Source organism: Scyliorhinus torazame, chromosome 10 (assembly GCF_047496885.1).
Source record: "Scyliorhinus torazame isolate Kashiwa2021f chromosome 10, sScyTor2.1, whole genome shotgun sequence".
Taxonomy (NCBI): Eukaryota; Metazoa; Chordata; class Chondrichthyes; order Carcharhiniformes; family Scyliorhinidae; genus Scyliorhinus; species Scyliorhinus torazame.
Genome location: NC_092716.1, coordinates 255,488,248 through 255,502,730, shown reverse-complemented (window position 1 = coordinate 255,502,730; position 14,483 = coordinate 255,488,248). Strand labels below are relative to the sequence as shown.

The window sequence follows — 14,483 nt, the reverse complement described above, 5'->3', positions numbered from 1 at the left end:
GAATGCGGAAGGAGGTGAATGTGGAGTGCTTCATTCTGAAACGCACACACTTCCTATCCCTCAAACTGAGCCATCCCACTGACCTGGAAGTGAATAGGGTGGCGAAGCGATCTCTTGTGGACCTCTGCAGACTGCATCATGGCTGAAAGTGGAGGTAAACACACGTGGAGGAGAGGTGAATGAATGAATGGAACGCGGCGCGGATTGTAACACTGGCCAAGTGTAACAATGTAGCGGATCAATGCAACAATGTAGCGGATCAGTGTGACAATGTAGCGAGCGCTGCTAGCCCACCGCCCCGAGCCGGACTCCACTGAAGCTGCAAGGGAGGGGGAGGGGGAGGGGGGTTTGCACATTTTGAACGGTGCACCAAACACCGCCTCCTGTTCAGCCCGGTCCGGTCGGGTTGAAGCGTTTGCGGGCTGCAGTGTCCGCTTTCTAATCGTTCCAATCACTGTGTTAAAGCAAGAGCTTCGAACCTGCAATACGGGAGTCCCATCTGGTGTTTTGGCAAAGGACAGCTCTTGCCAGCATATCTGGTGTGTTGGCCAAGGACAACTCTTGACAACATCAGGGAGAGGCGTGTGAGGGGGGTACAGTTAGCACAGGGGAGTGTCAGACCCAGGGTGTGACCTCTCTGCTCAGGGTTTGAACCTGCCTCACTTAGAAACATAGAAAATAGGTGCAGGAGTAGGCCATTTGGCCCTTCGACACTGCACCACCATTCAATACGATCATGGCCGATTGTGCAAATTCAGTATCCCAGTCCCGCTTTCTCTCCACACCCCTTAATCCCTTTAGCCGCAAGGGCCACGTCGAACGATCTGACACCAACCGCTTTCTGTGGTAGATAATTCCACAAGTTCACAATCAGGGGAGGTGGTGGTGTAGTGATGTTGTCACTGGACTAGAATTCCAGAGACCCAGGGTACTCTGAGGTGTCAGGTTCAAATCCTACCAGTGCAGGTGGTGAAATTTGAATTCAATAAAAATCTGAAATTAAAAGCCTGTGGTGACCATGAAAACATTGACGATTGGCGATGCCAGCATTTCCTTCCTTTAAGGAAGGCAACCCACCATCCTTACCTGCTCTGGCCTATATGTGACTCCAGACCCACAGCAAAGTCTTAACTACCCCTCAAGGGCAATTAGGGATGGGCAATAAATGCTGGTCCAGCCCACATCCCATGAATGAATAACAAAAACTCTCTGGGAGGAGAATTTCTTCCTCCTCTCAGTCCTGAATGGTTACCCCTAGTTCTGGACATCCGCAACTTCGGGAACATTCTTCCCGCATCTGTCCAGTCCGATCAGGATTTTTAATGTTTCTATGCGATCCCCTCTCATTCTTCTAAACTCCAGTGAGTATGAACCCAGTCGATCCAGTCTTTCTTCTACGTCAGTCCTGCCACCCCGGGAGTGAGTCTGGTGAACCTTCGCTGGACACCCTCAATAGCAAGAATGTCCTTCCTCAATTTAAGAGACCAAAAAGGCCCTTGTTGTGGTACAGTGCCAGAACTGTATTTGTTTTGTGATGCCCATGTGAAGCACATTGGGGGAGGGTCATTTCGGTACTTTAGAGGCGCTATGGAAGTTGCTGTTGATTCTTTCAACTCCTCCGTTATGTGTCTCGACATCGTTCTTCGTGCCGTTCCTCACTTTGCAGTAGTTTTCATTACCTGCCTTCATTTGTGAGCCTTACTTCTGTTGTGGGCAAAATCTTGGAAAGGTTTATAAGAGATAGGATGTATAATCATCTGGAAAGGAATCATTTGATTAGAGATAGTCAACACGGTTTTGTGAAGGGTAGGTCGTGCCTCACAAACCTTATTGAGTTCTTTGAGAAGGTGACCAAACAGGTGGATGAGGGTAAAGCAGTTGATGTGGTGTATATGGATTTCAGTAAAGCGTTTGATAAGGTTCCCCACGGTAGGCTACTGCAGAAAATACAGAAGCATGGGATTCAGGGAGATTTCATAGAATTTACAGTGCAGAAGGAGGCCATTCGGCCCATCGAGTCTGCACCGGCTCTTGGAAAGAGCGCCCTACCCAAGGTCAACACCTCCACCCTATCCCCATAACCCAGTAAACCCCACCCAACACTAAAGGTAATTTTGGACACTAAGGGCAATTTACCATGGCCAATCCACCTAACCTGCACATCTTTGGACTGTGGGAGGAAACCGGAGCACCCGGAGGAAACTCACGCACACACGGGGAGGATGTGCAGACTCCGCACAGACAGAGACCCAAGCCGGAATCGAACCTGGGACCCTGGCGCTGTGAAACAATTGTGCTATCCACAATGCTACCGTGCTGCCCCTGCTGTACCTGCTGTACAAAACTTTAGTGCGGCTGCATTTGGAGTATCGTGTGCAATTCTGGTCGCCGCATTATAGGAAGGATGTGGAAGTATTGGAAAGGGTGCAGAGGAGATTTAGCAGTTTGGATCAGAAATTGGCTAGCTGGAAGAAGACAAAGGGTGGTGGTTGATGGGAAGTGTTCAGACTGGAGTCCAGTTACTAGTGGTGTACCACAAGGATCTGTTTTGGGGCCACTGCTGTTTGTCATTTTTATAAATGACCTGGAGGAGGGCGTAGAAGGATGGGTGAGTAAATTTGCAGATGACACTAAAGTCGGTGGAGTTGTGGACAGTGCGGAAGGATGTTACAAGTTACAGAGGGACATAGATAAGCTGCAGCGCTGGGCTGAGAGGTGGCAAATGGAGTTTCATGCAGAAAAGTGTGAGGTGATTCATTTTGGAAGGAATAGCAGGAAGACAGAGTACTGGGCTAATGGTAAGATTCTTGGCAGTGTGGATGAGCAGAGAGATCTCGGTGTCCATGCACATAGATCCCTGAAAGTTGCCACTCGGGTTGAGAGGGTTGTTAAGAAGGCGTGCGGTGTGTTAGCTTTTATTGGTAGAGGGATTGAGTTTCGGGGCCATGAGGTCATGTTGCTGCTGTACAAAACTCTAGTGCGGCTGCATTTGGAGTATCGCGTGCAATTCTGGTCGCTGCATTATAAGAAGGAAGTGGAAGCATTGGAAAGGGTGCAGAGGAGATTTACCAGAATGTTGCCTGGTATGGAGGGAAGATCTTTTGAGGAAAGGCTGAGGGACTTGAGGCTGTTTTCGTTAGAGGGAAGAAGGTTAAGAGGTGACTTAATTGAGGCATACAAGATGATCAGAGGATTGGATAGGGTGGACAGTGAGAGCCTTTTTCCTTGGATGGTGATGTCTAGCACGAGGGGACATAGCTTTAAATTGAGGGGAGATAGATATAAGACAGATGTCAGAGGTAGGTTCTTTACTCGGAGAGCAGTAAGGGCGTGGAATGCCCTGCCTGCAACAGTAGTGGACTCGCCAACACTTAAGGGCATTCAAATGGTCATTGGATAGACATATGGACGATAAGGGAATAGTGTAGATGGGCTTTAGAATGGTTTCACAGGTCGGCGCAACATCGAGGGCCGAAGGGCCTGTACTGCGCTGTAATGTTCTATGTTCTATGTTCTGCTCACTCACCTCTCCTTGGAATTAATGGATCTTTTTCTGACTGGCGGGCAGTGACTAGTGGGGTACCGCATGTGCTGGGAATCCAACTGTTCACATTATATATTAACGATTTGGACAAGGGAACTAAATGTATTATCTCCAAATTTGCAGATGATACAAAGTTGGGTGGGAGGGTGAGCTCTGAGGAGGATACGGAGATCGCTTCAGCGGGATTTGGACAGGCTGAATGAGTGGACACATGCATTTCAGATGCAGCATAATGTGGATGAATGTGAGGTTATCCACTTCGGTAGCAAAAACAGGAAAGCAGATTATTATTTGAATGGGTGTAAATTGAGAGAGGCGGATACTCAGCGAGACCTTGGTGTCCTCGTGCATCAGTCGCTGAAAGTAAGCGTGCAGGTACAGCAGGCAGTAAAGAAGGCAAATGGTATGTTGGCCTTCATAGTGAGAGGATTTGAGTGTAGGAATAGGGATGTTTTACTACAATTGTATAGAGCATTGGTGAGGCCACACCTGGAGTATTTTGTACAGTTTTGGTGTCCTTATCTGGGGAAAGGATGTTCTTGCTATGGAGAGAGTGCAGCGAAGGTTTACCAGGCTGATTCCATTGAGTCTCTGCCTTAAATGATTGATTCCATCTTCATATAGCGCCCATAGGAGTAGGTAATTCAGCCCCTCCAGTCTGCTCTGTTATTCAGTTAGATCTGCCGCTCAGCTCCATTTACCTGCCCGAGATTTACATCCCTTGATGCCTTTTCCAAAAGATTTCTTGACCTTACTTGTGGAAAGTTCCAATTGAAGCATCATCCGTTTGAGGGAGGGTGTTTCAGATTTGTACTAATCGCCTGGATGGCCGAGCTTTGATTTGTTGGGTCCCCTTGTTCTTGATTCCTCTACTGGAGAAATTAGGTCCCACGTGTCTACCCCATCCAATCCTTTCAACATTTCTTGCACCTTGATCTGATCACCCACCGCTCTTCTATATTCCGGGGAACACAAACCAGCTTCATGCAACTGGCTCACGTGATTTAACTTATTAAGCCAGGGTTTGGTTCTGGTGAATATGCACTGCTAGCCAACAAGGCAAATATATTCTTCCTGTGGTTGGTCCCCAAAACTGAATGCAGTACTTCAAATGCAGCCTCGATGTGGCTGGTGTGTTCTTTGGACTCCAGTCTCCTTTGCGATCAAGGCCATTCCAATTGTCTCCAGCTGTCTGCAGCTGAAAGCTTAGTCCTTGCTTTTTCCACCACCGGACTCAAATATTCCAACGCACTTCTGACCCCCTGCACGTATCCTTACCCACAGGCCTCCCGACCCCCTGCACGTATCCTTACCCACAGGCCTCCCGACCCCCTGCACGTATCCTTACCCACAGGCCCCCCCCCCCCCTCCCCCTCCCCCTCCTCCTCCCCCTCCCCCTCCCTCTCATCACTCCTCTGTTGTTGGGCCAACATGGACTCGCGACTCATTAGAGCCACAACTTTAAAATCCTCAATGAGAAGATGCCGGCATTGGACTGGGGTGAGCACAGTAAGAAGTCTTACAACACCAGGTTAAAGTCCAACAGGATTGTTTCAAACACTAGCTTTTGGAGCACTGCTCCTTCCTCAGGTGAATGAAGAGGTATGTTGCAGAAACATTTATATAGACAAAGTCAAAGATGCCAGACCATACTTTGAATGCGAGCATTTGCAGATAATTAAGTCTTTACAGAGCCAGAGCCAGAGATAGGGGTGACCTCAGGTTAATTTCATAGTATTTACAGTGCAGAAGTAGGCCATTCGGCCCATCGAGTCTGCACCGTCTCTTGGAAAGAGCACCCTACCCAAGGTCCACACCTCCACCCTATCCCCATAACCCAGTAACCCCACCCAACACTAAGTGCAATTTTGGACACTATGGGCAGTTTAGCATGGCTAATCCACCTAACCCGCACATCTTTGGACTGTGGGAGGAAACCGGAGCACCCGGAGGAAACCCACGCACACACTGGGAGGATGTGCAGACTCACAGGCAGTGACCCAAGCCGGGAATCGAACCTGGAGCTGTGAAGCAATTGTGCTATCCACAATGCTACCTTGCTGACCTAGAGGTGTGCATTATCTCAAGCCAGGACAGTCGGTAGGGTTTCGCAAACCCAGGCTAGAAGGTGGGGATGAATGTAATGCGACATGCATCCAAGGTCCCGGTTGAGGCCGTACTCATGTGTGCGGAACTTGGCTGTAAGTTTCTGCTTGGCGATTCTGCGAGGTCACGCGTCCTCGCCCTTGTTTTAAAATCCTTGCCCTTATTTTCTAAATCCCCAATGGTCTCTCTGCTCCCGATCTCTGTCAGGACCTCCAGAACTACAACCCACTCAGAACTCTTTCAACTCGGACCTCTTACGCTTCCCATACACCCTTCGCCCCAGAATTGTGCGGAGTATTTTCAGCCACCTAGACCCTAAAGCCTGAAATTGTCTACCTTAACCTCTTGACCTTTCTCTCTCTTGTTTACGATTATCCTAAAACTCACTCCTTTGACATGTTTTAGTCACCCCCCTTAACACCTCCTCTGCTGCCTCGTTGTTGATTTTGGACTGATAATGTTCCTGTGGTGTGACGGATTGTTCAACACTCAGATGCTACATAAATGCAAGTTGTTGCTGTATTCACAACCAGATGGCAATGTTGTTACAGGGAGCCAAAGCCCAGTTTTCTCTGTGTATGACCTATGCTCTGCCTCGTACTTTACCAACCTATTGACAGATTTCCTCTCTGTTTTCCTGATAGAGGGAGCAGCTGTTACTGATGAGATGCCTGAACTGTCAGAGATGGGCGATGAGGAATGGTGTGACTGGGATGAAGATGGGCAGAGCAAGGAACAAGTGCAAATTCATTGTCTGTTTTGTGAGAGGTGTGTTTGCTTTCTGCCTTTAAACTTGCATCGCCGCGTAAGATATGACACCCGAGGAACATATACATGACGTGTTTCAAAGTGGTTGGGTAGCTCAAATGGTGAGATATCTTTGCCAGGGCTTTCTTGCCACTTGAGCTTGTCCAGTGATGGTAGGAATTAACTTTTTGCCTCACCAGTACTTGGTGAACTGTAGGATAAAGCATCAGGCTCGAGTGGGTTGTTGTATTGAAGGGAGATAGGCCACTGTATAGGCCACCAAATAGTAACATTATGGTGGGGCAGGCAATAAACAAAGAAATAACGGATGCATGTAGAAATGGTACATCAGTTATCATGGGGGATTTTAATCTACATGTCGATTGGTTTAACCAGGTCGGTCAACGCAGCCTTGAGAAGGATACAGAATGTATCCATGATAGTTTCCTAGAACAGTATGTAATGGAACCTACGAGGGAACAAGCGGTCCTAGATCTGGTCCTGTGTAATGAGACAGGATTGATTAATGATCTCATAGTTAAGGATCCTCTCGGAAGGAGCGATCGCAATATGGTGGAATTTAAAATACAGATGGAGGGTGAGAAGATAAAATCAAACACTAGTGTTTTGTGCTTAAACAAAGGAGATTACAATGGGATGAGAGAAGTCTTCAATCAGTGGCAGTGGATAGTGATCTGCCCACAATACTGGGTTAATAGTTGTTTTAAAATCTCTACATATTCTCTGAGCCATCGCGTTTCAGTACAGGAACTATTGGTGTTGCCCGATCACTTGTAAAAACTGGTTCAATGACTCCTATTTGAACTAGCCTTTCTAGGTCTTCTTTGACTTTTGACCTGTTGGGGTATGGTACTGTTCGAGCTCTGAGACATTTTGGTGTACTGTCTGGCTTGATCTTTAATTGCACTTCAACTCCAGTATTGAGCCTAGTGAACCTGTAAACACCTTCTCATACTTCTCAAGTTGTTGTAGGTTGTTCTTGGGACTCCACTAGACGATTTACTGCTCCCCAATTGAGTTTAATCTTTGCCAGCCATGCTCTACCAAATAAAGCAGAAAAATCCCCAGAGACAATGTAAAGACGTAACTCCGCTATTTGTTCATTGACTTCTACCTTCATTATAATGCTTCCTTTTAATGTTACAACCTATTCAGTGTACATAATCGGATCACATTTGACGATTTTAAAGGCAGATGCTTCACCATTTGATTATAAATTGTCTCGGGTATTAACAATACAGCTGCACCCGTATCCACTTCCATTTGAGTTCATGACCCTCAATTTTGGAAATGCCCAGAAATGTTGTTGATCGCTGCACACTGACAAGTTGCCTAGTTTCAGTTCCTGCAGTTGCTTGGGTACATAGTCTTCTGGGTGGTCTTAAAATTTGTCTACTAATTTATAAGCATGACTAGTCTGCTTAGGTGTGTTTTGTTTCATGCACATCCTTGGTGTTGGTGAAGCTTTTCTGAGCCCAACATGCCTTTTGCTACAGTTCTTGCGCTTATTTTCTGTACTCCAGCATTCCCTCAGTGAGTGTCCAACCTGTGTACATTGGTGACATGATTGTCCCCTTGCGTCCTTGTTTCATTTGACATCCATTTTGTGGAACTTCACTCCGGTCCCTAGCTGTGAAGCTTCTTTTGTTGCTAGCTCCATAGATTTGACAACTTCCACAGCAGCGTTGAGAGTTAAATCGCTGTCACTAAGCAGCTTCCTCTGAATGGTTCATGCGGAGTCCACAAACCAGCCGATCAAGTAGAGTGTCATCAAGTGCTGCACCTTCCTGAACTTGGTACGAATTGCAAAATGCTTTCACTTTTTTCCTGACTATGGCAGTGGAACCAAAACCCATTCTGCAATTAACAACGGTTTAGGTGAAAGATTCCCTTCTAAAATTTTCATTAGATCGGGATCGGACTTTTCTCCCGGTTTTGCTGCATGAACTAAGTTTTGCAGCGGCATATAAGGTTTACGCCCTACTGAACTGAGAAATGTTGTGACCTGATAGATCCTCCGATGTTTGATTCTCTATGACATACAATCGGAATCCTTCCTCCTATGAATTCAAAGCCTTTCAGTCTTCATCAAATGCATCCATGGCGCCCATTTTTCCCACCATTCCGGATCCCGGCTCCAAGAGTCCATATTTAAACCAACTTCCTCCCTTCCAATTCTTTTGTATGTTCGGCAGAAGCGATCCCCTGATCCACAATGCAATTCCGATTTATTTTCTTTTTGCCTGACTGTGGTTTGACTTGTGAATCAAGTCGGCTTCAATGAAGTGACTGTGAAAAGCCCCTAGTCGCCACATTCCGGCGCCTATTCGGGGAGGTTGGTACGGGAATTGAACTGTGCTGCTGGCCTGCCTTGGTCTGCTTTAAAAGCCAGCGATTTAGCCCAGTGTGCTAAACCAGTTCCCGAGTTGTGGCCTGTACAGAGTCGGAAGACTTCTGAATCCCTGTTCCCGCACCCTGTTGTACTTCACCACGTAGCCCTGACTCTACCCCTTCAACGGCAAGCAAGTCTTGCGAACTGTAGTTGTTGTCACTCTTGTGTTCCGTTATTTTTGTTTTAAACTTTTAATGTCAACGGCTGTGCTTTGCCCAATGCGCCCGGGTCTGGTCCCGAGAATCGTTCTCTCGACGCCGTCTCTACTTCTGTTGTTGGCGGTTTTCTTTTCAGAGAATGTGTTTCCTTGCCTCAATCCTCATCACCAGGTTCCTCTTTTGTTGTACCTCTGAGTTAGACGGAGAGAGGAAAGGTATGGAGCTGCCCACACTCTGGATTCTTACAAACACGATGAGAGGTTTTATTAAGGATGTTGTTCACACAATTAATGACGGAGAGCTGAAGCCAGTGCAAACACCTGCGGGGATGTGTTCTCTGATACATAACAAGTTTGAAATTAATAAAAATTCTCTTAACCCTTCATTAAAAATCCAACTGTACAAACGTGACTTCAATTTCACAGTATGAAAGACGGTAAAAAGAAATTCAGTTTGGTTGTTACTGCTAATTTGATATCTCATAATGGACAAAAATACATATTCCCACATTAAAAGATACTGAGTTAATAATGCATTCAACCTCTGATCGAAACATTCCAGTACATCATTTGATGGTACTTGTTATCAAATCAGGTAATGTTAAGTGGATTGGGTTACATTTTAATAACATAACCTGGGCATTTAATTATACCTACAGTAGTGTAGGTATTATAACTGTCTATGCTATTTAGTATCAAGCCTTGCTCTGATGTATAACTACTAAATTTCTCCATTGGGCGCGCGCAGGTCTTCGGCGAACTTGGAAGCGGAGGCGAAATGCGCTCCCAGCCACGGTTGGCTCTGGAGCATGGTTTCATGCTGCCTGGCTACTTAACGGGCAGCCAATGTGAAACGCACTTCGTAAAAGGCTGAGCGAACCTGGTGAGGGGGGGTGGGTGCATGTTTCAAATGACATCTTTCACATATTTTACTGTAGGCAAGCTTCCAACTCTCACATGCACTCGCAAACTGAAATATCGCAGCAGCGCGCGACGATGTCGGGATGCGCGCTCGCTGTCTTCTCGCCCGGTTGCATGTGCTTCAAGGTTGGGCATACACCTGAACTCTGGATGCAAAATCTCTGCCCAGCAGTTTTCGCCAACACGTAAAGTCTGCTGTTTCCTGCACTTTTTTGCAGGTTCAAATTAATAGGAATTCTATGTCAATTCTAACGCAGTGTTACAGAAACATGGGGGCTCTGTCTAATTTGTACAAGCCAAGACATTCACTCTCGGATTACAAGAGGCATTGCTTCCTGATCGGGTGTCTGCCAGCCACCGTCAAAGAGCCAGAGATATAAATAAGCCAAAATACATTTAATATTTCTGTGACCCGTGCTGTAATGGCACATTTTAAAAGGTGGTGGACGAGGATGGTGAGATCCCGTTTAGATATTTACTATTCAGCAAATGCAGTCTTATGTCTCAGAATCATTCTTCAGCAGACCCTGAAATGCTACCTAAATGTAGAACTGTTCAGAGATTTTGCAGGGCGGTGCCTAATAAAGTTTAGATGTCATTCATGAGGAAAGTCGAGCTCCAGAACTTTCAGCAAGAACTAAATTGTTCTCTTGTACTTGGATATCCATATTTCACACATTTATCATTTCAATTTTACATTGAAGGTAAAGGTTTGTGTTAAAGAAATGCCATTTTCTCTATGACCTTGACAAATAACGACATGTAAACCAATGGCTTAACTAATGGGGCATGACCCTAGATTTAATTGAAAAATTAATCTGTACTTTGATAGTTTTATTGCTACAAGCAGAATAAAAAGGCAAACTGTTCCCAATAAATGAAATACCACCAAAGGTTGCTAATCCCGTTTAAGGTTTGTCAAAAATAATGCACGCCTCTGAGCAAAGCAACAATACTATCAGACACAAGAAACTAAGTTTTTTCAGTCAGACAGAAACATTCAATAATTTAAAGTGTTTAGCCAACATGCTATATACCAAATGTGTAAGGATGCTCATATCTGTGCAATTAGTTATTTTCAATCAACTTCCGGAAACACAAACGTTACTGGAAAAGAAGCAATAAGAAACGTGTTAATGTTATTCCCACACTAAACTGCCCCAACTCCTACCCACACTAAACTTCCCTACCTCCCTTCCCACACTAAACTGCCCGACCCCCTTCCCACATTCCCGCCACTCCCCTTCTCCGACTGTGCTTCGTCCTCCTGCCCCCTCGCCCAGCTTGAGTGTGACAGACGAGCTTCTCCCTGCTGGCCCTCCCGGCCCCTGCAGGCCCCTGTTGCTCCTTCAGGCGGACATGTTGTTCTTGGGGAAGGAGGGGTGCTCAACGACGTCACCATGCTCAGCCAGGACGTGGAATTCCTCCCCAGTGGCAGAGTTACTGCAGAGAGGAGATGATAACATGCCGTGATGGTTGGAGCGGCTGAGGTTGTGCGTGGCCATAAATAGTTACGCGCATGGCGCACAATGATTTTGATTTGATTTGATTTATTGTCACATGTACCGAAGTACAGTGAAAAGTATTTTTCTGCGGCCGAGGGAACGTACACAGTACGTACATCGTAGACAAAAACAATAATCAACAGAGTACATTGACAAATGGTATATCAACAAACAGTGATTGGTTACATTGCGGCACAAGGGGCCAAACAAAGCAAATATATGAGCAAGAGCAGCATAGGGCATCGTGAATAGTGTTCTTACAGGGAACAGATCAGTCCGAGGGGGAGTCGTTGAGGAGTCTTGTAGCTGTGGGGGAGAAGCTGTTCCTATGTCTGGAGGTGCGGGTCTTCAGACTTCTGTACCTTCTGCCTGATGGAAGGGTCTGGAAGAAGGCAATGCCTGGGTGGGAGGGGTCTCTGATAATGCTGTCTGCTTTCCTGAGGCAGCGGGAGGTGTACACAGAATCAATGTGGGGGTGGCAAGCTTGTGTGATGCGTTGGGCTGAGTTCACCACACTCTGCAATTTCTTGCGAATGTTATGGAATGTTTTGCGGCCACACATGCGCACAGCCTAGATGGCAAAATGGGTGCAGTAGCAAGTCTTAATTCACAGCAGAGATGGTGTTTGATGCCCCGCTGTGGGAAAAACTGTGTGTCTTCATAACTCGTCAGTAAAATTATGTTTGCTGAGCAGACAACAGAGGTCCCTCTGAAGGACGGAGAGAGGCAAGCTATATATCTCTCATCTGAAATTTTTTTGTCGCCAACATATCTGCAGCTGAAGGAGAGACTGCATTCGCAGATTCTACAGATTTACTGAGACTTAAAATGAATTTTCCATCGGAAATTTTGGATTTTAGCTGACATATTTCCAAATATACTTCAAGGATCTGACTGATCATGGAACAGCTGGGGAATGACATACTGAATTGCAATTGATAATGATTCCAAGGGAAAATAATGAATTGTGTGTTGACCAGTACACACTGTCAACATGATTAACAGTCGCACTGTTTCCCAGACTAGCGTGCCTCTGCTATTGCTCAAAGCAGAATAATTATGCACGAAGGTGGCAAGTTAGTCAAGACATCTCGAACCAACCCAAAGCCGTCTGCGTCCAGAGGAGCAGCTAATTGTTTCTTAAATAATTCCTTGGTCTTTTTCCTCCACTAATCCATCTAGAATTCTATCCCAAGTGTTAATCATTCACCCTCTCTTTCAGTTGTCATGCCCAGTACAGGCATGTCCTATCCTTAACTTTTAACACATGAATTGTAATCGGTATGGAACCTTCTGGAACTGACTTTTATGTTAAAAATGGACATTAAAATGCTGCAAAAGATGGCTGTCGCGCGTCACCTGACATGGTCTGTGGATTTAAACTGCCACACTGTCTTGAAAGGGGAAAAAGACAAATCCAGACTGAGAAGTGTAATTTCACATCTCCTGAAACCATCCAGAAAGTGTTTCCTGACTTGACTGGGTCATTCTGAAATCAGGACAGTGATTGTCCCTTTGGGAGAATTGCCTCCTTGAGCGTCCTGGGTGAGTTTTTGCAAACAATAGCCCAGGTTGTGTCTAATCCATTGAAGCCCGCCATATTTGGAAAGGGGAGTCTAAGAAGCCACATGGTGAGGCAGCCATATTGGTCTCCCTCTTAATCTTTCGGTGCTGTCTGCAGCAGCAGAGAGGGCAGCAACATTTATGTCTTAATATCTGGACTTCATCCATTGACGCTTCAGGAGGAGCCAGTCACTTGAATTGCAAACTTAATTTTGCTTATAACTTGTAAAAGTGCACTATTCTCTTGAAGTGTATTTTCCTTGAGTGGGAGTGGGAGAATGAGTGAAGAAGCGTTAGATTTTTGAGGTGAATGCGTGAATAAATAATCCTCTATTTAAACTCACAAGAAGCTTGCCGCTGGTTATCTGACATTTCACACATTCAGGGGTTCGGAAACATACACCTTCCTTCTCAAAAAACACACTGATTCTGGGCAGTAAAGGGGAGGGACAGAGATTCCTGTACTCGCTTCCATCCCTCAGAAAATGAAGAAAAATGTCCTTGGAACAGTCTACAAATTACCTGTTACGAATTAGAGCTTGAAACCTATTCCCATATTTTTTTTACCATTTCCTTCACGCAATGGAGTATGGGTATCTCTCAAATGCCTCCCTTCTAGACTGAAAGTGCCTCCAATCATCTGTTAGGACACAGGCCCCAACACTCCATGTTTAAGAAGTATTTAGTTGAGCACTTGAAATGACAGAGCTTACAAAACTACGGACCCAGTGCTGGAAAATGGGATACAGGGGATGAGAATAGATAGGTGCTTGATGACCTGTTCTGAACTCAAGTGGATATGTTTATCATTGCATCAACTAATGATCCGAAGTGTGTTTCAAGTCCATCTTTAGCTACTTTTTGACACCATTCACGGAGCACCTATCTTAATTATTTTATCAGCCTATTTATAAATTGTGTCGAAAACATTCTGAAATTTCGTGTGGCTCGATGGCGCAGTGGTTAGCACGGCTGCCTCACGGCGCCGAGAACCCGATTTCGATCCTGGCCCCGGGTCACTGTCCGTGTGGCGTTTGCAAATTCTCCCTGTGCCTGCACCCCCACAACCCAAAGATGCACAGGGTCGGTGAATTGGCAATTATTCCTTTAAAAAAAAACATTCTGAAATTTCTGAGCTGGTGCTTCTAATTCCACTGTCCCTCCCTGTTTAACCACTTTGCAACATGTTTCTGAATCCAGGTAATTCATGGAAACTGAAAATAGTGGTCCTCCCAATGTGTGAACCCTGAAACCACCATATGCAGTTTGCCCTCGCCCTTTCCCACTGTCAAAGTCTGGAAGCTATGATACAGGTCGAGGAGATAAGTCTCCTCTCTGCTTCTGAATGCTCCACATGGGGTCTCTGCTGCCAAGGTTTGGCATTTACCGCCATCCCAGACTTTTTGAGGTTATAACGATCAGGAAGGATTGACAGACTGAGGCTCTTTTCTCTAGAAAAAAGAAGTCATAGAAGCTTACATCGTGGAAACAGGCCCTTTGGCCCAACTCGTCCATGCCAGTTTTTAC

General features: G+C 45.8%; 1 protein-coding gene across 3 annotated transcripts in view; it reads left to right on the top strand.

Moving 5' to 3' along the window:
• prmt3 (protein arginine methyltransferase 3) overlaps positions 1 to 14,483 on the top strand; it is a 306,241-nt gene continuing 291,758 nt past the window's right edge. The window contains exons 1-2 of one of the 3 annotated variants that reach the window (XM_072466697.1): positions 1 to 154; positions 6,295 to 6,418. In XM_072466697.1, coding sequence (XP_072322798.1) covers positions 139 to 154; positions 6,295 to 6,418 — 140 coding nt within the window. In that variant the 5' untranslated portion in view covers positions 1 to 138. Of the gene's footprint in view, positions 176 to 6,294; positions 6,419 to 14,483 lie in introns of all 3 variants that reach the window. The other 2 variants (XM_072466696.1, XM_072466698.1) reach the window with 2 other exon arrangements.